The sequence below is a fragment of the Hylobates moloch genome, unplaced genomic scaffold (genome assembly GCF_009828535.3).
Source record: "Hylobates moloch isolate HMO894 unplaced genomic scaffold, HMol_V3 SCAFFOLD_17, whole genome shotgun sequence".
In the NCBI taxonomy this organism is placed as follows: domain Eukaryota; kingdom Metazoa; phylum Chordata; class Mammalia; order Primates; family Hylobatidae; genus Hylobates; species Hylobates moloch.
The window spans coordinates 81,252,331-81,277,374 of NW_026652292.1; the positions used below are offsets into that span (position 1 = coordinate 81,252,331).

At 47.5% G+C, this 25,044-nt stretch overlaps 1 protein-coding gene across 12 annotated transcripts in view; it reads right to left on the reverse strand.

The window, feature by feature from the left end:
* GRK4 (G protein-coupled receptor kinase 4) overlaps positions 1-24,917 on the reverse strand; it is an 84,928-nt gene extending 60,011 nt beyond the window's left edge. For 5 of the 12 annotated variants that reach the window (XM_058430300.1, XM_058430301.1, XM_032136062.2 and 2 more), the window contains exons 1-2: positions 24,296-24,916; positions 3,613-3,708 (exon numbers count right to left, since the gene is read on the reverse strand). In XM_058430300.1, the coding sequence (XP_058286283.1) occupies positions 3,613-3,708; positions 24,296-24,347 (148 nt within the window). In that variant the 5' untranslated portion in view covers positions 24,348-24,916. Of the gene's footprint in view, positions 1-3,612; positions 3,709-24,295 lie in introns of those variants that run through there. The other 7 variants (XM_058430299.1, XM_058430296.1, XM_058430298.1 and 4 more) reach the window with 3 other exon arrangements.
* Between the last annotated feature and the right edge of the window lie 127 nt (positions 24,918-25,044).

Genomic DNA, 25,044 nt, shown 5'->3' on the forward strand with positions numbered 1-25,044 from the left:
CACTATGTTGGCCAGGCTGGTTTCGAACTCCTGACCTCAGATGATCCACCTGCCTTGGCTTGCCAAAGTGCTGAGATTACAGGCATGAGTCATGGCGCCTGGACCAATTTTTGTAATTTTAGTAGAAACAGGTTTCACCATGTTGGCCAGGCTAGTTTCGAACTCCTGACCTCAAGTGATCCACCCACCTCTGCCTCCCAAAGTGCTGGGATTACAGCCGTGAGCCACCACGCCCGGACAACAATTCTGCTTCTGTATACACACACCAAACAAGTGAAAGCAGGGACTCAAACAGGTATTTGCACACCAATGTTCCCAGCAACACTACACAGCCAAAAACTTGGAACAACCCAATGTCCATCAACAGATGAACAGATAAGCAAAATGTGGTATGTCCATGCAATATCCAACTCAATGCCACCGAACTGTACACTCAAAACAGTAACTTTTGTTATGTATATTTTATCATGATTTTTTAAAAGCCTAGTACATGAATATTCATAGCAGCATTATTCATAATAGGCAAAAGTAGAAAACAACTCAAATGTCTATTAACTGATGAATGGCTAAATAAAATGTGATATATCCATATAATGGAATATTATTCACCAACAGAAAAAAGGATGAAGTACTTTGACAACATTATGCTATGTAAAAAAAGCCAGTCACAAAAGACCACATAGTGTATGATTCCCATTTATATGAAATGTCCGGAACAGGCAAAGACATAGACAGAAAGTAGATTTGTAGTTGCCTAGCTCTGGAGGTAGCGGGTGGGAGGGAGTGAGAAGTGGCTACCAATGGGTGTGGTGTTTCTTTTTGGGGTGCTGAAAATGCTGTCAAATTGACTGTGGTGATGGTTTCACAACTCAATATATTAAAAACTATTGAACTATATACTTTAAATGGATAAGTTGTATGGCATATGAATTATATCTTCAAGAAGCAGTTATTTAAAAAACTCAGTGGAGTTAAAACAATGGGGGAGTTACAACAATGAGGGAAATACTAGCTCCTTTATACCATCTGAAACTAATTTTGATAAATAAAATACTTCATCATCTTTCTTTAAAAGGAAAAATAGTACTAAAGGAAAGATGGATTGGTTTGTAAAAATAATCTTGGAATAAATGTGTCCTTCCTACAGGTAACACAAAGCTCAGAAGCTAACCGGGGAAAGACTGATATATTTGTCTCTATAAAAATACTAAAACTTCTGTATGAAAAAAAGACACTGAGGGCCAGGCACGGTGGCTCACACCTGTCATCCCAGCACTTTGGGAGGCCAAGGTGGGCAGATCACAAGGACAAGAAATCGAGACCATCCTGGCCAACATGGTGAAACCCCATCTCTACTAAAAATACACAAATTAGCTAGGCACAGTGGCGGGCGCCTGTAGTCCCAGCTACTAGGGAGGCTGAGGCAGGGAATCGCTTGAACCTGGGAGGCGGAGCTTGCAGTGAGCCGAGATTGCACCACTGCACTCCAGCCTGGCGACAGAGTGAGACTCCGTCTCAAAAAAAAAAAAAAAAAAGGATAACACCTTTTATATATAAAGAACTTTCATAAATGAATTAGAAAAGAAAAAGGAAACATTGAAAAAAAAAGCAATGGAAATGTTCTACCCCATCCATAATCGAGAAAAGAAACCATTTTTCAAATTACAGTTTAGCAAATATTAAAAATACTGATAACAACCAGTATTAGCAAAGCCATGACAAAGAAAGTTTGTTACATACTGTTGACAGAAAGGGAAATTGATACAATCTTTTTGGGGGGGGTGATTTAGCAATATCAAAATTTTAAATGCATGTACCCTTTGAACTGAAAATTCTATTGTTAAAAACTACAGTTCAGTTACGATTACTCTATAGACATGATTCCATATCTGACTTCTTTTTTTTTTTTTTTTTTTTTTTTGAGACGGTGTCTTGTTCTGTCACCCAGGCTGGAGTGCAGTGGTGGGATCTCGACTCACTGCAAGCTTCCCGGGTTCACACCATTCTCCTGCCTCAGCCTCCTGAGTAGCTGGGACTATAGGCGCCTGCCACCTCGCCCGGCTAATTTTTTTGTATTTTTAGTGGAAACGGAGTTTCACCGTGTTAGCCAGGATGGTCTCCATCTCCTGATCTCGTGATCCGCCCACCTCGGTCTCCCAAAGTGCTGGGATTACAGGCGTGAGCCACCACGCCCGGCCTTCTGTATCTGACTCCTTAGGCTCATGTTAGGACCTGTAGCTAACTCTCATTCTTTACAGTTGCAGAGTATTCTGTTACACTGATATACCATATTTTTATTTGACTAATCCCTTCCTGAAGATCATTAGAAATTTTTCTTTTCTTTCTTTTTTTTTTTTTTTGAGACGGAGTCTCGCTCTGTCGCCCAGGCTGGAGTGCAGTGGCACAATCTCGGCTCACTGCAAGCTCCGCCTCCCGGGTTCACGCCATTCTCCTGCCTCAGCCTCTCCGAGTAGCTGGGACTACAGGCGCCCGCCACCACGCCCGGCTAATTTTTTTGTATTTTTAGTAGAGACGGGGTTTCACCGTGGTCTCGATTTCCTGACCTTGTGATCCGCCCGCCTCGGCCTCCCAAAGTGCTGGGATTACAAGCGTGAGCCACCGCGCCCGGCAAATTTTTCTTTTCTTTTTTCTTTCTTTCCCTCATTTATTTTTTTTCTCAAGACAGGTCTCACTATGTTGCCCAGGCTGGACTCAACCTCTTGGGCTCAAGGGAATCCTCCCGCCTCTGCCTCCCAAGTAGCTGCGCCTACAGGTATGTGCCACCATGCCTGGCTCAATAATTTTTTTTTTTTTTTTGAGATGGAGTCTTGCTCTGTTCCCCAGGCTGGAGTGCAGTTGTGTGATTTCGGCTCACTGCAAGCTCCGCCTCCTGGGTTCACGCCCTTCTCCTGCCTCAGCCTCCCAAGCAGCTGGGACTACAGGCGCCGCCACAGGACCCAGCTAATTTTCTGTGTGTTTTTAGTAGAGACGGGGTTTCACCGTGGTCTCAATCTCCTGACCTCATGATCCGCCCACCTCGGCCTCCCAAAGTGCTGGGATTACAGGCGTGAGCCAACGCGCCCGGCCTGGCTCAATAATTTTTTAAAACATGCATAGAAAACTGTCTGGAAGGCTACTAAACAATACTTAACAGTGTTTCTTCTAGAGACAATAATTGGCTCGGTCGTGGGGAGAGGAATTTTTACTTTTTCTTCAGTAATGTATAGAACAATGAGTATATATATTACTTGTAAAAAATGTTTCTAATGGGGACCGGACATGGTGGCTCACACCTGTAATCCCAGCACTTTGGGAGGCTCAGGTGGGCAGATTGCTTGAGCTCAGGAGTTTAAGACTAGCCTGGGCAACATGGTGAGACCCCACCTCTATAAAAAATATATATATATTTTAATGAAAAAGTCAATAGCCAACTTTATAACTGCAGATCAGAAAATCTAAAGGATTTTTTTTCCTGAGAGGAATCATGAAGATTTAAGGAGAATTTATCATAAAATTTTTGAAACAAATATGGAACTCAAGAAAGAATAACATCTAACAAATGGTATCATGCCAGATGTACCATCCAAGCATTAGTAGGCACTATTTACTCACCAATGGAATGTCTAAGCTCACTGCACTGGCTGACAGGAGGCAGTGTCAGTATCTTCCTCCATTTTTTACTACGACCACTTTTTTTGCCATATCCTCCTGAATTTGGGAGAAAAAAGGCAATTTCTTTTAACAGTCATAAATATCCAATTATAACAACTGCTTCCACTAATCCATCTTATCATTTCTATTCGAGTGGTTTGGGTACCTATCATGAGTAAAAATAGATGCTTATAATAATTTGTCTTATCTGGAAAGCTGCTTGAAGAAATATAAAATTCCCAGGTGATGCAATCTGTCACTAGCTCTGCCATTTAGAAGCCATGGTGAGCCTGTTTCCAAATCTGTAAACAAGATCTAACATGACATATTGTTCAGGGCTGCTTATAAGTATTTATCAAAGAAATATTTATTGAGCATCTACTATGTACCAAATACCTTCAAAGCACTAGGCATATGATGGTAAAAAAGACCAAGTCCCTCCCTCACATTCTAAGTGAGGGAGTGATATGGTTTGGCTCTATGTCCCCACCCAAATCTCATCTCAAATTATAATACCCACATGTCGAGGGAGGGACTGGGTGGGAGTCCCATGATTGGATCATAGGGACGGATTCCCCATGCTGTTCCTGCGATAATGAGGGAGTTCTCATGAGATCTGATGGTTTTAAAAGTGGCAGTTTCCCCTGTGCTCTCTCTCTCCCTCTCTCTCTCCTGCCACCATGTAAGACGTGTCTTGCTTCCCCTTTGCTTTTCACCATGATTGTAAGTTTCCTGAGGCCCCTCTAGCCATGCAGAACTGTGAGTCAATTAAACCTCTTTTGTTTATAAATTGCCCAGTCTCTGGTAGTATCTTCAGAGCAGTGTGAAAATGGACTAATACAGGGAGAGAAATGCACAAATCAGATAATGATAAGAGATAAGAAACAAATAGCTAATCGTATAGTGATAAATATGAAACAAAATCAAGCAGGGTAAAGGTGGAAGGTGCTGTTTTGACTAAGGTAGGATCAGAGAAGACCTCCCTACAAGGGTCACATTTAGGCAGAGGCCTGAAGGATGTGAGTGGCAGAGTCTTGGCAAATGCTGGGAGAAGAGCATCCCATGGTGAAACCAGCATGATGGAAAAGGCTACACTATAATACTTCAGAAAGATCTTTTAAACAAGCACCATTTTTTCTTTAATTCAACACAGCGAAATGAGCATATTCAATCTCAAGCCTTCTGGGCAGCTAAAATTTTATTAAATTTTATCCAGAACACAATGGCTTAGGCTGGGTGACTAAGACTCCAGGACCATTTGGAAGAATTAGGAAACCAGGGCGAAAGCCCCATTTCCTTGGGAGACAATGAGCTCTGTCTTAAATACAGTGAGTGTGGAAAATTGTAAGAGACAGACATTTGGAAGATGGGTAGACTGGGATGAGCTTAGAAGAGGCTTGGCTAGAGATACAGACTTGATATCTGCAAAAAATCCATCAAAGATGCAAGAGCTTCTTCCTCAGCCTTAGTTTTGCTCTTCTACTCCCCCTACTCAATATCTCAACTGAGATCATGAGCTCTGGACTCATGTCCCACACCACAAGATGTCCAGAGCACCTGGCATTCAACATGTTCACCTCAGACTCATAATCTTCCCCCTCAAATCCAGCCCACGTTTTTTCTTTTTGTTAAGATTTGTTTATTTAATAAATATGTAACAACCACCTGCCAATGCCAGAGAATATGCTAAGTGCTGTGTCAGTGACAGCCATGTCCCATGTCACTGAACAGTGGGGAAAGGGGACCTGTTCCTCCTGTCCCTTCAGAGAGAACACAGAAACATTCCAGAGAAGCAGTAGGCACTGAAAAAAGGCTACCATCTTTGGTTATGGGTTATTTTTTTCAGGGTTATTGCTGGTTCTCCCTTCAGTTGAAATAAGAACTGTTCTTTGGGATACAGCATTTTTATCTGACCTCTTAAAGGAGTACAGAGCTGAGCTGTCACTTGCCTGATGCAGTATTTCGCCCTCTAGATTCCACAAATGGAAAACAAGCATGATCTACAAGTGCCCTGAGACATGGCTTACGTCTTCAGTGGTGCTTCTGTGCCCCAGCTGCTGAATCATTGAGCAGAGAACAAGTCCCTCTCGGTCTTACTCATATTTCACTATCTCTGCTTTCTCCTCGTCCCTGGCCTCTCCCAACTTTATACTACTCAAGTAACTAGCAAGGAACATGGCAGCCTGGCTGCTATGTCCTTCCTTTCCTAAGCCTGACACTGTCTGTAGGCTTAGAACCAGTGCTTCCACCTTCCCAAGAGCCAAGCAGTGAGGCAGGCAGGGCCTGGATGAGGTGGTACTGGCAGCAGTGGCCAGTGCCAGTGGAAGCCAGGAACAGGTGCGAGCCCCACCCCCTTCCAGGTTGGTGGGGCAGGAGCCCCACACTACTGGGAGCAGCTGCAGCCACCCAGCCACAGCTGCTGACCTGGGCATCCCTGTGCTCTCAGGAGTCCAGGAAGCCCCCTGCCCCCACAGGCTTGGAAGTGCCTGTTCCCACTGACTGGCCTCTCACTGCTCCTGGCACCTGCTCCGATTTTGGATCAAAGTTATGGCTGAGCCCAGGCACTGTCACAACCCAGCCAGGTGTGTGCACAATAGGGGTGGTGCTGACACACCAGCCACCTGCTGCCTCAGCCCCCTCCAGACTTTGGACACCAATGAGCATGGCAGGGAGGCCAAGGTGTGGCTGAGTTCAGCTCACTGCAGGCCAGGGCACACAAACAGCCAGGGCACCATGAACAAGGGCAGGAGGCAAATAGGTTCCTGGGTAGAAAGGGGCAGGGTCCCCAGTGAAACCTCACTTTCAAGCCAGGGATAGACTGAAGCCTGAGGGCCGGGCTGCCAGTTCTGCAGACTGGAGTGAGAACTTTTGGTGGTTTTTCTGGGCCCACCCATGGACCAATCAGCGTGCACTTCCTCCCCTCTGAAGCTCATAAAAACCCCAGACTCAGCTAGACTCAGGCAGAAAACAGGACAACCCGCCTGCAGAGAGGTGCTACCCACTGTGGGTCTCCTTTCCACTGAGGGCTGTACACTCATCGGGACAACCTGCCTGCAGATAGGAGCTACCCACTCCAGGTCTCCGCTCCTCTGAGGGCTGCACAGACGATGGGATGATCTGCCTGCAGAAAGGAGCTACCCATTTTGGGTCTCCTGAGAGCTGTACTGTCACTCAATAAAGCACCTCTTCTCCTTGCTCACCCTCCAGTTGTCTGTGTACCTCATTCTTCTTGGACACGGGACAAGAACTTGGGACCCACTGAATGGCGGGACTGAAAGACCTGTAACACAAACAGGCTGAAGCACACCCCCTAACTCACCACGTTGTGGGATGATGAGAAGGAGAGAAGAGAGGAGAGAAGAGCTGTGGCCCCTCGGGGAGCCCAGACTTAGGACCTCCCTCAGCCAAGGCTGTGACACCCTCTTTGAAGCTCTGTGGTTCCTGAAGTCTCCAAGCTTCTGGGCACCACAGTGTTCCCTGGTGCCCACAGTACTGCAAGTACTTGTGGCTGCTTGCAGTACGCTTGGTCTAGCCACAGCCACAGCAGGTAGCCAGCGCCTGTGCCTAGAGCTGCCCGCCCTGCCACAGCTGGCATGCCTGGCTGTGCCCAATGGCCAGACCCTGCACTCATTTGCTCATGCAACCCTTGCCACTCTGCACCTGGCTTGCCCTTGGCAGGCATGGGATCTGGACCAGTAGTGAAAGACAAGCACAGCCTGCCAGGCCAAGTGGGTGGAAGGAGTCCAGTGGGCCCAAGCAAAACTCACGTAAAGCCACCACTGGCCACAGAAGTCTCCAGCTGGTGAAGCAACACCCTAAGGATTCTGTGACAGTGGCGCAGCCGCTCAGCCCCAGTGGGTTTGTGTTCACGGGTATGTGGCACTGACGGTGGGGTAGGGTGGCAACAAGAGGTAGGCTGGATGCATCACCCAGGACTAGCCTGTCAGGTAAGAAGTGAGCTGTTCTGCTCCTCACAGACGGGCCCAAGGAAGACAAGGCTTCCAATGAGTCCCTGTGCCTCATCTTGGTGCTGTTCTGGGGTATTTGCACATTGAGATCTCAGCATCTAGTAGTCTTGTTGTGGAGGTTAAATAGGATAACTTGTGTAGAAAGGTACCAGGCTCATGAGTGGGGTTCAGTGTTCCTTCCGTTCCCCTTTAGGGTATGTTTCCTACATTGACAGAAGATTCCCACTGAGGACTGGTTCCCAGGTTCCCGTCTTGGATGATGAGGGAAACAAGTCAAGGTGCTAGGCTTTCCTCTTCATCCTGGCTGCTGCCACTCCCAGCCAGCTCCAGGCAGTGAAGGCTCCAGGGAGGCTGGGTGGCCATGCCAGTCCCAGTCATCTTTCCATACTGTGAATCCTGGATAACAAATTATTTATTCAGAGGACATCTGCTGTCCATGTCCTATGTGCCAGGCACTGTCCAGGCTCTGGGTACCCTGGGGAGGGTCAGGCAGCTGGTCATAACAGGATGAAAGCACTCTTGTCAGACCTAAACAAACTTGGAGCTGGGAAGGCACAAAGAAGGGCTCTTGCTTACATGTCTGAGATAAGAACCATCAGGAGGAGTGTCTAAAATAACCCCACAAGAAATTCTTTCACATCCTTCACGCATTTCATGCTTTTCACAACCTACATTTGGCACATATGCAGGTATTTCTGAGACCAGGTTTACCACTAGACCGTTTTTTTTCTTTTTTGAGATAGGGTCTTGCTCCATCACCCAGGCTAGAATGCAGAATGCAAGGCTCACTGCAGCCTTGACATCCTGGACTCAAGAGATCCAGCTACCTCAGCCTCCTCAGCAGCTGGGACCACAAGCATGCACCACCACACATGGATTTTTTTGGGGGGGATAGGGGGGACAGAGTTTCACTCTTGTTGCCCAGGCTGGAGTGCAATGGTGCCATCTTGGCTCTTCGCAACCTCTGCCTACTGGGTTCAAGCGATTCTCCTGGATCAGCCTCCCGAGTAGCTGGGATTACAGGCATGTGCCACCACGCCCGGCTAATTTTGTATTTTTAGTAGAGATAGGGTTTCTCCATGTTGGTCAGGCTGGTCTCAAACTCCTGACCTCAGGTGATCTGCCTGCCTTGACCTCCTCAAAATGCTGGGATTACAGGTGTGAGCCACTGCGCCTGGCCACTTTTTTTTTTTTTTTTTTGAGACAGAGTCTCCCTCTGTCACTCAGGCTGGAGTGCAGAGCACCATCTTGGCTCATTGCAACCTCCACCTCCTGGGTTCAAGTGATTCTCCTGCCTTAGCCTCCAGAGTAGCTGGGATTATAGGCGCCTGGCACCACGCCCAGCTAATTTGTGTATTTTTTATTTTATTTTATTTTTTTGAGACGGAGTCTCATCCTGTTGCCCAGGCTGGAGTGCAATGGAGCAATCTCAGCTCACTGCAAGCTCCACCTCCTGGGTTCACGCCATTCTCCTGCCTCAGCCTACCAAGTAGCTGGGACTATAGGCACCCGCTACCACGCCTGGCTAATTTTTTTGTATTTTTAGTAGAGATGGTGTTTTACCGTGTTAGCCAGGATGGTCTTGATCTCTTGACCTCGTGATCTGCCCACCTCAACCTCCCAACGTGCTGGGATTACAGGCATGAGCCACCGTGCCCAGCCTAATTTGTGTATTTTCAGTAAGAGACGGGGTTTCAGCATGTTGGCCAGGCTGGTCTCGAACTCCTGACCTCAGGTGATCCGCCCACCTCGGCCTCCCAAAGTGCTGGGATTACAGGCATGAGCCACTGCGCCTGGCCACACATGGCTATTTTTTAAAAGCTTTTGTAGAGAAGAGATCTTGCCATGTTGCCCAAGCTAGTCTCAGACCCCTGGGCCCAAGAGACCCTCCTGCCTCAGCCTCCCAAACTACTGGGATTACAAGCGTGAGCCACCTTGCCTGGCCTGGACTCTTTTAGGACGGCAGCAATTGAGGTAAGATGCTCTTGAAAGAACACCTGCCCCCTAGTGGCATCTCCACCATAGAACTGATGCCAACTGCGATTTGGAGCCTCTGGAACCAGTGAACTCTGTTTCCAAGCAGCTTATGTGAACCTCTCCCTGTCTGCCAAATAAAAGCTTCCTTTTCCTTTCCCCTTTTCGGGTGCACCTGTGGCTTGCCATGGCTGTGCATCCCAAATTATAATCCTCTTTGCTTACTCCCTAATACATTCATTCAATCTGGAGATATTTTTCTCTGATATCTTTTTTTAGATTGACAATAGAATCGATTAGCTCAATTATAGAGTCCTATCAAACCAAGTTTTTAAAAGATTCTTAAAAATTAGCATATTATCAATTAGCTTAATGTGTGAAGCCACAGTCTATGAGATAACCAAGAACCTTCTACATAAGGTAATTTTAAAGATGAAAGTTTTTTTCCCTTTTTCTTCCCACTCAATATGGATCTTTAGGATAGATTAATACAGCAACTGACTTTTAGGAATTTCTTTTTTTTTTTTTTTGAGATGGAGTCTCGCTCTGTCACCCAGGCTGGAGTGCAGTGGCACAATCTCGGCTCACTGCAAGCTCTGCCTCCCAGGTTCACGCCATTCTCCTTCCTCAGCCACCCGAGTAGCTGGGACTACAGGCGCCCGCCACCACACCTGGCTAATTTTTTGTATTTTTTAGTAGAGACAGGGTTTCACCATGTTAGCCAGGATGGCCTCGATCTCCTGACCTCGTGGTCCGCCCGCCTCGGCCTCCCAAAGTGCTGGGATTACAAGCGTGAGCCACCACGCCCGGCCCCAAGGAATTTCTATAAAACCTAGTTTATTCTCAATTTTAGCTGTAAAAAAGAAGGAAAATATTTTATTGTCAAAAGAGATATAGTCAGGACACCAAAGGCTCATGTTACAAAAGAAAAAATAGGCAAAGTGAACTTCATAAGCTCATGGAATGGGGGAAAACATTTGCACATTATATATCTGATAAGGGTTTAGTAATCAGAATATATAGTGAACTCCTAATACTCACGACAGAGCTGCTGCTGGGAAGTGGCGGCCCAAGGAGGGACATTTCCCAGTCCCCTGTGGGGTGGGGGGCCATCTGACTGTGATCTGGACAACAGAATGTGGACAGAAGTGTTTATGCCACTTCCATACCTGGCCTGGAAGAATCTGCCACATGGGTCTCCATGCTCTCTCACTTCTTTGTTTGGTAGATGGACCGAGATCCACAGGAGGATCTTGGGAGTCATGTGCTGATGACTCAGAACTTACGCCAGCCTGGAATCCTGAATGACTGCACGAAGCACAGTCTACTTACCCACTCCCTCCCTGACCACCCTCAACATAGCTTTTACGGAAATGAAAAATAAATTCTATTCTCATTGTTCCACAAACAACAGAGATTTTAAGGTTTATCTGTTACAGCAGCAAGTATTAGTTTAACTGATACAGATGTCAGTATCTTGAGGGAAATATTAACCTAATAAAAACCCTGGGTAAACAGATGGTCTAGCAGTAGGCGTAGCAGCCGGAGCTCTGTGTTATTCAGTAGCAGCAACACATTTAGTTCAGTGTTGTCTGTGATGATAATTCAAGAGGCAGAACACACAGACCAAGTGCTTAGAGAGCCCCACGCTCTAGCAAACAGGTCAAACAGCAGTAGTATGCGCTGTTACTCGTCATACCGAGGAAGGCATTTTGCTGGGGAAGGGAGCTCAAGCAAGAATTGCTGGCTTTGTAAGCAGCAATAAAAAAAAGTGCAAACAGACCATAAATTTGGGCCTTTAGAGAGTATGAAAGGCCGCCTGTTCCTGGCCTCCCAAACAGTGGAAAATAAGACTGGAAAAGGCTTTGAAAGACAAAAGCACATAAAAACCCAGCTCTGTGCAACAAGCAGATCAGGGGTGTGGTTTTCCCACCCAAACTGCTGCCCCAAGACAGCCCCCAATTAATCTGGGGAGTAGAGACTTGAAAGAAAGAAAATTTGGCCGGGTGCAGTGGCTCACGCCTGTCATCCCAGCACTTTGGGAGGCCAGGGCGGACAGATCACCTGAGGTCGGCAGTTCAAGACCAGCCTGACCAACATGGAGGAACCCCATCTCTACTAAAAACAGAAAATTAGCCGGACGTGGTGGCACGTGCCTGCAATCCCAGCTACTCAGGAGGCTGAGGTGGGAGAATCACTTGAACCTGGAAGCGGAGGTTGTGGTGAGCTGAGATCGTGCCATTGCACTCCAGCCTGGGCAACAAGAGCGAAACAAGAAAGAAAGAAAAGGAAGGAAGGAAGGGAGGGAGGGAGGAAGGAAGGGAGGGAGGGAGGGAGGAAGGAAGGGAGGGAGGGAGGGAGGGAGGAAGGAAGGAAGGGAGGAAGGAAGGACGGAAGGAAGGAAGGAAGGAAGGAAGGAAGGAAGGAAGGAAGGAAAGAAAAAATTTAAGCTTGAGAATGTGTTTAGGAAAGAAGGGTAGGTGCAACTACTGGCACATGGAACTGGCTGGAAGCAAACATATCATCAAAGGACAAAATTACATCAAATTTCAAGTTGGAATCTAGTTGGCTTTTATTTGCAATGCTAGAATTGGGCAACACCTCCTTCTAAAAAACAGAATGCAGCCTGGGCAACATAGTGAGACCCCATCTCTTAAAAAAAAAAAAATTAATCAGGCATGGCGGTGTGCACCTGTAGTCCCAGCTACTCAGGAGGCTGAGGTAGGAGGATCACTGGAGCCTAGGAGTTCAAGGCTGCAGTGAGCCGTGACTGCCCCACTGCATTCCAGCCTGAGCAACAGACAAGAGCCTGTGAAAGAGAGGAAAAAAAACAAGGAAGAAGGGAAGGAAGGAGGGAGGGAAAGACAGAGAAAGAAAGAGAAAGAGAAAGAAAACAATGAGTGTTTCAATGAGCTAAACAGAGCAGTTTGGTTTATAGGCAGAAAAGGGCTGAAGCAAGCAGACAGAGAACAAAAAGCAGACTAGTCCTTTCAGAGTTACTTCCCTTGCTCCTTGCCCCTTGTAAAGGTTGAAGCAGAGGGGACCTCCTTATCATGCTGGCTAAAACTGGCCTGTTTGGGGATTTGGCTACTATATATCTCTCTCTCCTGATTTCTCAGAAGGTCAAACAACTTTCAGCATGGTGACATGGAACTTAGCATGACTGACTCCATTTTGGTTTGATTTTTTGGGCCTAGTACAGGAGCTCAGTACAAACCAATGGCCACTTATAAATTTAGCTTAACAAGATCAAAAGCTGACTATGTTTCTGAGAGAAGTATAGTGCTGAAGAACTTGGATCCAGGATGAAGATAGCCTTGAACTGTTTGAGCCTTAAAACAACCTTCAAGCCCACAAACTTAAATCAGTAGAAGTGGGTCTGCAAAGCTCTGCACTGCTCAAGAAATCTGTGGAGGTTTCATCTATCTGTCCATCTTAGCTGGCTCAAGGAGGAAAATGTCCTGGGTTTGGAGCCATGGGACATAGTGAACACAGGTGAGGGCAGAACTGGGCGCCCTCAATCAAGGAATGTTCCCCATCCGCAAAGGGCCCTTTTGCTGATGGGCCAGTGTCTACTGAGGGCACCCTGCTCCTCCTTTTCTAAAAGGGAATTTCTACAACAGTCACCCTGCCTCTGCTCCCCCACGGTATATTAGGTATGAGGAGGGAAGATCACTTGGTTCTTTATGTAGGCTGCGGAATCCTGAGGAGCCACGTCTGGCCCTCATGGAGGAAACAGAGCAGAGGTCTTTCTGGTCTTTTTTTTTTTTTTTGAGACAGAGTCTTGCTCTGTCACCAGGCTGGAGTGCAGTGGTGTGATCTCAGCTCACCGCAACCTCCTCCTCCTAGGTTCAAGCGATTCTCCTGCCTCAGCCTCCCAAGTAGCTGGAACTACAGGTGCATGCAACCACACGCAGCTAATTTTTGTATTTTTAGTAGAGACGGGGTTTCACCATGTTGGCCAGGATGGTCTCGATCTCCTGACCTCGTGATCCGTCCGCCTCGGCCTCCCAAAGTGCTGGGATTACAGGCATGAGCCACCGTGCCCGGCCTCATTCTGGTCTTTGAAGGGAGATTAGGATACCTGTAAGGGAAGAAGGCTGTGCATGGATATTTGGTGCCTAGAGGGCAGACATGGCACAGAGAGCCAGCTGTCCTATGCTGACTCAAGACGCACTCCCATTATGCAGAGTTGTTGCCAGGAAGTGGCTGCCCAGTTAGTACTTCTGTGGCTCTGCCCACTTTGCAGTTAAAAGTGGCCACGTGATGGAGCAATGTACAAAACGGGTGTACCACTTGGGTGACAGGTGCACCAAAATCTCAGAAATCACCATTAGAGAACTTTTCCATGCAACCAAAATACCACCTGTTTCCCCAAAACTATCGGGATAAAAAACAACCAAAAACAGGTGTACCCACTTCCAGGGTTGGACTAAAAGCCCTCCTGTCTGATCCTCCACATTACCTGAGCGAAGTACTTTCCTCCATGACTGTCAGCTTCTCAGAAGGAGAGATTCATCTGTTTTTATTCATCCCTGTATCCCTAGAGCCAAGCTTAGTGCCTGGCACACAATAAACCGTTTTTGAGTGAAACTGAAGTAACTGGCACTGTCGTCCAGACAGTATAAAGAGGGCACTGAGATACAAAGCCCAGGTCTGGCTGGCTCCAAAGCCCATGATCTTAACTGCTATTCATACATTCATTCATTCAACAAATATTTACTGAGCATCTAATGTGTGCCAGGAACTGTTCTAGGAATGAAAAATACAGCAGTGAACAAAGCAAATAAAACTTCCTCCTCTTATAAAGCTTAATTTTAGGGAGAAAGCCCGATGAACAAAGCGCAAGTTAAAGATACAGTGTACGAGATAATAAGAAGTGCTGTGGGGAAAAATAAAGAGTAAGTGAGAGCCGGGTGTGGTACAAGTAAAATACACAGCGTATGAGATAATAATAAATGCTGTGGGGAAAAATAAAGGAAGAAAAATAAAGAGTAAATGAGAGCTGGGTGTGGTGGTGTGTATCTATAATCCCAGCTACTGGGGAGGCTTAAGTGTGCTCGCTTGAGCCCAGGGGTTCAAGGTCAGCCTGGGGCAACATAGCAAGACCCTGTCTCCAAGAAAAAAAAGCGTGAATGAGGGAAGGGGTAGTGGTCGAGAAACTCCTCAGGTGAGAGAACAAGCCCCGTAAGAAAAAATCCTCAAGAGACAGAGGAAACCGTGTGCAGGCAGAGTGTGAGAGGGCGGATGAGGTTGGGGTGGCGGTCTTAAGGCCACTGCAGGGACCACGGCTTTCACTCTGAGTTGTCTGGGAAGCCATGAAGAGAGTTCAGAGGAGGGGCTGACACAATCTGGCTTAAATCTTAATAGGACCACTCTGACTGCTGTGCTGAGAACGCGCTGTCAGGGGGAAAAGGCAGAAGCTGGCCATGGTGTTCCAGGTGAGATGCTGACGGCTTGAGCCAAGTGATCGCAGTGGAGGAGGTGAGAAAAGGTCGGATTCTGCTGCATTTTGAGTTGAGGGCTGAACACTCTGTCCAAGGATTGAGTGTAGGGGTGTGAGTAAGTCAAGTGCAGCTACATAAGCATTAACTGAGGTGCAGATGGAAACATCGGGGTGCTGGGGTTGAGTATTTGGGGTCTGGTGCAGGCTTTTTCTTGCACCAATCAGGCTTCCAAACATCGACGTCAGGTAGGCAGGAGCACAGTGAGCTGCGAGTTGAGTGGAGAGGCCCAGCCTGCAGGTGCGAACTGGAGAGACAGGAGCTTGTTTCAAGCCATAGTACTACAAGATCACAAGGGAGCGAGTGTGGATAGAGAAGGCGAGAAGCCCCTGGACAAAGACGGGGGACGTTTGGTATTAAAAGATCTAGAAGATACGGGGGGACCAGCCAAGCCATCTGAGGCAAGCATTGGAACAGGAAGGGTGATGACGCAGAAGAACACGCTCACAGAAGAAAGCATGATGCGCCACGTCAGTGCAGCCCACGCAGGCAGCAAGACAAGGACCAAGAAGTGATCCCTGGGATGTGGCAGGGGTGGCTTTGGTGAGGTGGTGGAGGTAAGAACTCAGCACCCAGCACCTAACTGACCCCACACTTGTTTGAAGAGTAAATAACAAGGCCAGGTGCGATGGCTCACACCTGTAATCCCAGCACTTTGTGAGGCTGAGTTGGGCAGATCACTTGGGTTCACGAGTTTAAGACCAGCCTGGGCAACATGGTGAAACCCCATCTCTACAAAAAATACAAACATTAACTGGGGATGGCGGTGTGCACCTGTAGTCTTAGCTACTCGGGAGGCTGAGGCAGGAGAATTGCTTGAGCCCGGGAGGCGGAGACTGCAGAGCTGAGATCATGTCGCCGCACTCCAGCCTGGGTGACAGAGTGAGACCCTGTCTCAAAAAAAAAATTTTTTTTTGAGTAAATAACAAACACACAGAGCAGTGCACACACTGTGCACCTCTAAACACAGGACTCCCCCTCCGCCCCTGCCACATATGACTAGACCTGGTGGGGCATGGGGCACACACTGCACACTGCAGCTACAAAAGGTCCCCTGGCTTGGTCTAAGGGACAGAGTGTCACAGGTTAAAGAGAGAGAGAGAAGAAAGGGGCCCTCCCCGCAGGTTTGGGGCACACGTGCTGGTGAACCCTAGCACCACTCTACCCCTCATTCAGCTGTCCTCAGTTCCAAAAGTCTCCACTGGCACAGCACAGCAGTGTGGTTCCACGCCCCCGCTGTTTGGCCCGGGCCCGGTCATACTCAAAGGTGGGCCAGCTATGCTGTCGATGCTATGTAAAGACAAGGAGGCCAGAAGGTGAAGAACTAGGCAAGAAAAGGCAGAGCACGATGAGTCGTGGGGCCATGGCAAGGTCAACAGTTGCTGGCAGGGCCACAGGCATTTCAAAGGAGGACCATCCAGAGACACTAAAGTCTGGGCAGCATACTGGGTTGAAAACCGTCAGAGGATTCCTCTAAGTTTTTGAGGTCCCCAAAACCAGGCAGTAAAGTGGGGCCACAGTGTTTGAAGGCCCAAGAATCCCCTCTATGGGCTGCCTTCATCTGTTTCAGAGGTACCTGTTACAGGTTGAATTCGTCCCGCCCTAAAAAAACGTATGTTAGAGTTCTATTCCCCAGTTAGCCCCTAACCTTCAGACAGTGATCTTATTTGGAGATAGGATCTTTATAGAGATAATTAAGTTAAAATTAGGTCATTAGGGTGGGCCCTAATCCAACATGATTGGTATCCTTATAAAAATGGAAAATTGGACACAGACATGCCCACAGAGGGCACGCCATGTGAAGATGAAGACAGAACAGAATGATGCACCTCCAAGCCAGGGGACACCAGAGACTGCCAGCTAGCCAGCAGAGGCTGGGAGAGAGGCCTGCGACAGATTGTTCCTCACAGCCCACAGAAGGAACCAGCTCCGCTCACAACTTGATCTTGCACTCCAGCCTCCAAGACTGTGAGACAATAAATGTCTGTTGCTGGAGACATCAGGTTTGTATCACTTTGTTACACAGCCCTAGCAAACTCACACAATACTGTCCTCCACCCTTTCTTCTTCCTGCTATTCCTGCCAAGTGTCTTTTCCTTGCATTTTTGGGCCACTTCTGCTTCAGATCCAGGCATACCTAGCGTGCTCATTTCCTCGTCGTTATTCATTCATTCATCCATCAGCTATTTACTGAGAACCTACTGTAGGCCACAAATTATTCAAATGACCTCAGAGAAGCATTTAAAGGGCTTCATGAGGTGCTGACAGTCCTCATGAAGAACCTACAGATTATTTTGTTTGAGGTAAAGGTAGCAAAGCACAAAAATGTAATATGAGACTATTAATTTGTATTTTGGAAGTACTTTGCATATCAATTAACCACATATTTACTGGAGACTGAATATTGTTACCAAATTAGTCTTTATGACCATGACATAAATGTTAATAAGCAACTTTGCACACATATGTACAAAATACCATAAATGTTTCTGCTAAAAAGTAACTTAAGAAAGCCCTAATTCTAGCGTTTTTTCAGGAGCTTTAATAAAGCCAAAATGATTTTCACTGTATCATTTTTCTTTAAGGTAACTATTGCCTAATTTGGGTCAAAATATAAAGCTCAAGAACATTCTTTTTATTTGAAACGGAGTCTCACTGTGTCGCCAAGTTGGAGTGCAGTGGCACGATCTTGGCTCATTGCAACCTCCACCTCCTGGATTCAAGTGATTCTCCTGCCTCAGCCTCCCGAGTAGCTGGGACTACAGGTGCGCACCACCATGCCTGGCTAATTTTTGTATTTTTAGTAGAGATGGAGTTTCACCATGTTGGCCAGGATGGTTTCGATATCTGGACCTCGTGATCCACCCGCCTTGGCCTCCCAAAGTGCTGGGATTACAGGCATGAGCCACCGCACCTGGCCAAGAATATTCTTTTATAGTATCAGTGGTATAGATATTTTTGGTCCTAAAGTAGCATAAAGCCACTAAACCCAATATTTGGTTCACTGACCAAGAAATAAAAATCCTGATTTAAAGCCATTATAATCTAGATAGACAAAGTAGCAAATATAAGAAAACCAAACTGACCTGCTTGCTAATAACCTGGCTGATTAATAGCATCCCAAATTAGCTGTACCATAATGATGGTAACAGATGGTAGACATTATTATTTTGGGAGAATGGGGTAACCTTTTGTTGGCAGAGAAATAATTTGGCTGACTACTACATAGATTGCTTCAAATACCTGACAGATAAGAAATACTAAGTTAATAACTCTTTCTAGAAAACTTGCTCTTACATGCTGTTGAAAATTCTAATAGGCCGAGTGTAGTGGTTCACCCTGTAATCCCAGCACTTTGGGAGGCTGAAGCGGGAGGGTAGGATCACTTGAGTCCAGGGGTTCCAGACTAGCCTGGGCAACATAGTGAGACCCCATCTCTACAAAAAAACACAAAATTATCTGTGCATGGCAGCACATGCCTGTGGTCCCAGCCACTTGGGAGTCTGAGACAGGAGGATTGCTTGGCCCCGTAGTTCAAGGCTTTGAGGCTTCAGTAGCTATGATTTCCCCACCTGCACTCCAGTCTGGGCAACAGAGTGAGACCCTGTCTTTAAAAAAGCAAAGAGGCTGGGCACCGTGGCTCACGCCTGTAAATCCTAGCACTTTGGGAGGCCGAGGTGGGCGGATCACCTGAGGTTGGGAGTTCGAGACCAGCCTGACCAACATGGAGAAACGCCACCTCTACTAAAAATACAAAATTAGCTGGGCGTGGTGGTGCCTGCCTGTAATCCCAGCTACTTGGGAGGCTGAGGCGGGAGAATCGCTTGAACCCAGGAGGCGGAGGTTGCGGTGAGCCAAGATTGTGCCATTGCACTCCAGCCTGGGCAACAAGAGTGAAACTCAGTCTTTAAAAAAAAAAAAAAAGAAAGAAAAGAAAAGAAAATTTGGCCAGGCACAGTGGCTCACACCTGGAATCCCAACACTTTGGGAGGGCAAGGTGGGTGGATCATTTGAGGTCAGGAGTTCGACTAGAAAGAGCAGTCTTTTAATTTCCTCAGCTAGGGAATTTCAAAGGCAACTTTGAGGATTCTCTGCAATCACTCCTCTATCCAGTGTCTTCCACCTTCAGCATCTCTCTGATCTCCTCTTTCCTCTCCGTTCTCCTAGCTACCCCTCTGGCCCTAGCGCATATGGCCTATGCCTGCTTACTATGTCATGTAAACAGGCCCTTGCAATGGCCCTTTGTTGGTTTCTTCTGCAGCCCCTCCCTTACTTCTCCCCGCCTCGGTGTATGTCTTGGTGGGACTGTCAGTCCAGTTGCCTGGTTCCCCCTTAGCCACGGATGCAGGGAGGGAGCCAGAGCCAAGCCAGCCAATTGGTGCTCTCTCTCAGGATAAGAATCATGAAATTCTCCCAGGATATGAATCATGAAATTGATAAGGCAAAATCAGATAAATAAAATAAAAAGATACCTGCTCTGTCACAGGAGTGACAGTTGAGACCTGATTATCGATCAGCAGCCCCGTCTAAAACTATCTGAAACTGCAACTACCAATGCCACCTGGGCGCTTCCTACCCCCACCCCTGCTGTAGAGTTTCCCTTGGCACTCACCACTTGCTAATATGCCACATATCTTATTGATGTGTCTCCAGACTGCCTCCCCTGTAAGAATGTGGTCTCCAGAATGGCAGGAATTTCTGAACATGTTGTTTATTGCTATAGGAACAGCACCTGGAACATTCTGAACACACATCTGCCAAATGAATGAATGAATGAATGAATGAGTCCCAGCTCCTGTTCTTTCCAGCCTGATTATTAGGTTCTTACTTTGATTCTTTGAGCTACCCAATATCTTCTCCATAAATTTCCTATTTGCTTAAGTTAGCAAAAGTTCTAGGGAGGAAGCCTCAGCAGGAGACAGCATTAACAATAACAGGTATATTAACCATGCTGCAGGTGTTAAAGAAACTGCTAAATAACACCGCAGCCCGAAATCAGAACAGAATTGCAATATATAAGACCAAAACCCACATTAAATGCATGTAATACGTATTCCTCTCTGCATTTGCTTTCAATTTCTCCAAGAGATAAGATGGTGTTGAAGTCTCCTCAGAAGTATGATGTGAAATAACCTAAGGTTATTTAAAACATAAAAGTTATAAGGTGCTTAACAAATAGTATTATACAGGGAAAAAATCCTAAATTAAAAAAAACAAAAAAAACAAAAAAAAAACAGGCCAGGCACAGTGGCCCACACCTGTAATCCCAGTACTTTGGGAGGCCGAGGCAGGTGGATCACCTGTGATCGGGAGTTCGAGACCAGTCTGACCAACATGGAGAAACCCCATCTCTACTAAAAATACAAAATTAGCCAGGCATAATGGTGCATGCCTGTAATCCCAGCTACTCGGGAGACTGAGGCAGGAGAATTTCTTGAACCCGGGAGGCAGAGGTTGCGGTGAGCCGAGATTGCGACTGCACCATTGCACTCCAGCCTGGGCAACAAGAGCAAAACGATGTCTCAAAAAAAAATTGTTTTTATATTTATTAACAATATGATCTATGAACCTATGAATTATATCAAGGAAAAAAAATAAAACACCAACAAAAACCCAATACGGGCTGGGTGCAGTGGCTCATACCTGTAATCTCAGCACTTTGGGAGGCTGAGGTGGGCGAATCACTCGAGGTCAGGAGTTCAAGACCAGCCTGGCCAACGTGGCAAAACCTTGTCTCTACTAAAAATACAAAACATTAGCCAGGAATGGTGGCGAGTGCCTGTACTCCCAGCTACTTGGGAGGCTGAGGCAGGAGAATCACTTGAACCCAGGAGGCAGAGGTTGCAGTGAGCTGAGATCGCACCACTGCACTCCAGCCTGGGCGACAGAGTGAGCCTGTCTCAAAACAAAACGAAACAAAATAAGACCAAACCAATATGATCATTTCACACTTCCTTCGTGTCCCTGGCAGAGTGACACACAAACGCTTTCAGTGCAGCATCATCTGCCAACATTCCTGAAAGGAAAAGCTTCTAACAGTCTTCTGTTTAGACCATCTTAGTCTGTTCAAGCTGCTCTAACAAAATACTATAAACTGAGTAGCTTGTAAATCGCACAAATGTATTTCTCACAGTTCTGGAAGCTAAGAAGTCCAAGATCAAGACAGATTTGGTGTCTGGTGAGGGCCCACTTTCTGATTCATAGCTGGCACCTTCTTTCTGCGTCCTTCACATGGTAGAAGGAGTGAGGAGTGTCTCTCTAGTTTCTTTTATAAAGGCACTAATACCATTCACGAGGGTTCCACTCTCATGACCCAATCACCTCCCAAACGCCCCACCTCCTAATTCCATCCCCTTCGTAGTGAAGATTTCAACATAAGAATTTTTGGGGGACACAAACATTCAGACCATAGCAGGGACCAGAGAGGGAGGGGGGATTGAGATTGATTGATTCCATTTGAAATAAATCCAGGAAATGACCGGACTCACTAATAATATTAAATCAACATTGCACTACTCAGGACCAGAATATAACTCTTGTGCTATGTTCATTCATTTCAAAGGTTAATTTTCTAGTATATGAGGCAGAAAAGCTAAACAAGGAGCTGTCCATGAAGTTATGTGTCCAAGAAGACACCTCCTGGTACTTCCTGGGAGATACTTTCAAGTAACAAATGCAGTCATCAACTTGGGAAAAAGCCCTAAATTATAACCAATACTCAGCATGTATCCATGGATTTCTAATATCATATATTCAACTTCTCTAACCATTCATCAGGCTATACATAATGACTCTTTCTGACCATAGGAGCAGATACTCTCACTCGATGGGCACAGGCCTCATAATCACACCACCATGCAGTTAATATGAGATATTTTAGGGAAAAAATTAAAACTTTCTTTTTTTTTCGAGATGAAGTCTCGCTCTGTTGCCCAGGCTGGAGTGCAGTGGCACAATCTCGGCTCACTGCAAGCTCCGCCTCCAGGGTTCACACCATTCTCCTGCCTCAGCCTCCCGTGTAGCTGGAACTACAGGCGCCCGCCACCACACCCGGCTAATTTTTGTATTTTTAGTAGAGACAGGGTTTCACCGTGTTAGCCAGAATGGTCTCGATATCCTGACCTTGTGATCCACCCACCTCAGCCTCCCAAAGTGCTGGGATTACAGGCGTGAGCCACCACGCCCAGCCAAAACTTTCATTTTTCAAACTATCACTGTGGTCTTAGGCTTTGTGACAGAATCTGGTTTTATGTTATTTAGCATTTATGGAGCACTTATATTTACCTCATTATCTAATCTCTGTAGCATTATAAGGAAGGCGGCTTGATGCAATTCCTTTTTGTAAATTACATGCAGATAGGAAGGTAGTGTAAAAAGAAAACTGGTTTAGCTTCAATCTGACTTCCACTAAGAATGATTCTCTTCCATGACCAATTTGGAGTTCAGAGTGAGGGACAAGAGGCACAGTCAAATGCTCCACTGAAAATGGCTGCCAAGAATGCATACTGCTCTGGAACTCCCTGATTGTCTTAAGGGAAAAAGATCCCATTCTCTTCCCACCCATTCTCAGTTCTTCTATTCAAAATAGTGTGAGTTGGTGCACAAAAATACTGAGAAGATGAAGTCTTTGTTTTAGACTTTTTTAAAGAGATGGTCTTGCTGTGTTTTGCCCAGGCTGGACTCTCCTGGGCCCAAGCGAGCCTTCCACCTCAGCTTCCAGAGTAGCTGGGACTACAAGCGTGGCCGCCACCTTCGGCTCCAGATTGTCCTTTAAATATGCATCGCTGGCTGGTGTGGCATCTTCAGTCAGCATTTACCCATCCCGGAGCACAAAGTCCAAGCAGAGCTGCTCCATTATGTAAGGAAATAGAGGAAATCAGCAATTCTGTAAGAGTGACGGGGTGTGAAGAACTGCCGTGGCTGGCAAGGGGACTTGAGGTCCGAGGCTCTGTCGCCAGCTCTCTTGAGAGGCAAGCAAGGGAGGCATGAGGTCTGAGACAGAGGCTTGCACAGAGGATCGTGGGGGTCTCCCGCTGAAGGGTCGGACCAACTGATGCTTTTGTGGCGGGATGCAGAGGACTAGAGAGACCAGTATGGGTGACAACAGGAGGATATTTATTTTAAGGTACGCACCAGCTCAGTGGATTCACATCCAAAAAGCTGAGCCTTGAACAAAGACTGAGCAGGACTTTTATAAGCAAACTTACAGAAGCAAGACAAAGGCAGTTAATCATATAATGACAGGTCACATAATCTATAGCATAACTGATGACTTGGCATAACTTGTGGCCTTGCATACCTGGTGGCCTTGTAGCTGCGTCGAAAGAAAAAACCAAGAACTGGCTAAATACAGACATTTGTCCTTTTTTTTTTTTTTTCTTCACCCCTGCTCTGGAAGGGGGGTGTCTGGAGCTTATTCCTTTGGATTCGACTTCTCAAACTGAACAGCGTTATCTTATAGCTGTCCTTGAAGTGAGCTTGCTAAGCAAAAGAAAACTTGTTCGTCTTTTCTTTTTAACCCTTGCCTTGCCACATTCTGGGCCTTGGCTTTTTCTTTTCTTGGAGTGAATGAATGCGGTACTTATTATTATTTTTAAATTTCTGCCTCACTTTAATAATGATAAAAGGCTGAATTTTTGCCAACTTGTCCATCTGTGACCACGTCGTGCTAAAGCACACTTGACACACCGTAGAGCCTCAGATCAAACCTCAAAACCAAGCAGCTATGTTAAAAATAACATGGCCCTACAATCATTATCGGAAGGTTCTCGCCCAGAGTAGTTCCCAGGCTGCTATTCTTTGTCCCCCTTAAGACCATAAAGACGCCGTTCTTTTTTGGTGGGACAGGTTGTCCAACACAAGCAGGACACGGCCTGCCCCATCCTGAAGCAACACTGTCACCGAGGTCACACCGAGAGGACAGGACAAGGACACAGGGCAAGACTAAGAAGAGCAAAGCGCAGACTTCTCTCATCTGGGACACGAGATGGGGGCTGGGGACCTGGCCAGGGTAGCCTGACCACACTGCACAGACCCCGGCTCCGGCTCCGTGCATATCTGGGTTCCCCCAATGGGAGGTGTCGGGGCTCTCCAGGGAAATCGGGGTTCTCCGGGGATGTCGGGTTCCTTCAGGGGGCCAGGGTTCCCCGGGATTCGGGGTTCTCTGGGGGGGGTCGGGGGCGCCTGCCGCGCACCCACCTTGACGCGCTTTCAGCAGCAGCGAGTTGGCCACGATGTTCTCGAGCTCCATGTCCTGGCGCCGCCGCCGCCGCCAGCGGATTCTGCGAGACCGATGAGACTGAGGAGGAGGAGACTGAGGAGGCGGAACAGGAGGAGACGCCGCCGCCCCCGCGCATAGCTCGACGGGCGCCACCCGCTCCTCGAGCTCCGGACACGATCCCGGGGGGCTGCTCCGCCGCCGCCGCCGCCGCCACTGCCACCAGGAGCGCCGCCGCCGCCGCCGCCACCACCACTGCCACCAGGGGAGCCGCCGCCGCCGCCTCCGCCGGCCCTCACCAGCAGGGGAGCGGTCGGGGCGAGGGGAGGGGCCAGCCCGACCGCGGCGGGTCCCAGCTGTCACCGCTGCCGCGTTATCGCCCCGGTTCTTGGCCCCATCGCCCTCGCCTCGCGCGCGCAACTCCCTCCTCAGTGCCCTGCCCCCGGACAGCCCCGAGTCAATGCCGTGGCCCACTTCGGACAGGGGCTCACTGGCAGGGGCGCCGCCGCCACGGCCGGCGACCCGCACCCGGGCAGGCTCGGCGCTAACGGCTTAGCTGAAGAGGGAGCGCCCCTCGCCGCCGCGGCGGCACTACAGCTCCCAGAAGGCCCTGCGCCAAGAGTACATGGCGAGCCGCAGCGCGTGGCCTGCTGGGAGTTGTAGTCGCTGAGCCTATCGGCGAGTAAGCCGAGCAGAAGCCTGCGGGCGCGGTGTTTACTTCTCGCGAGTC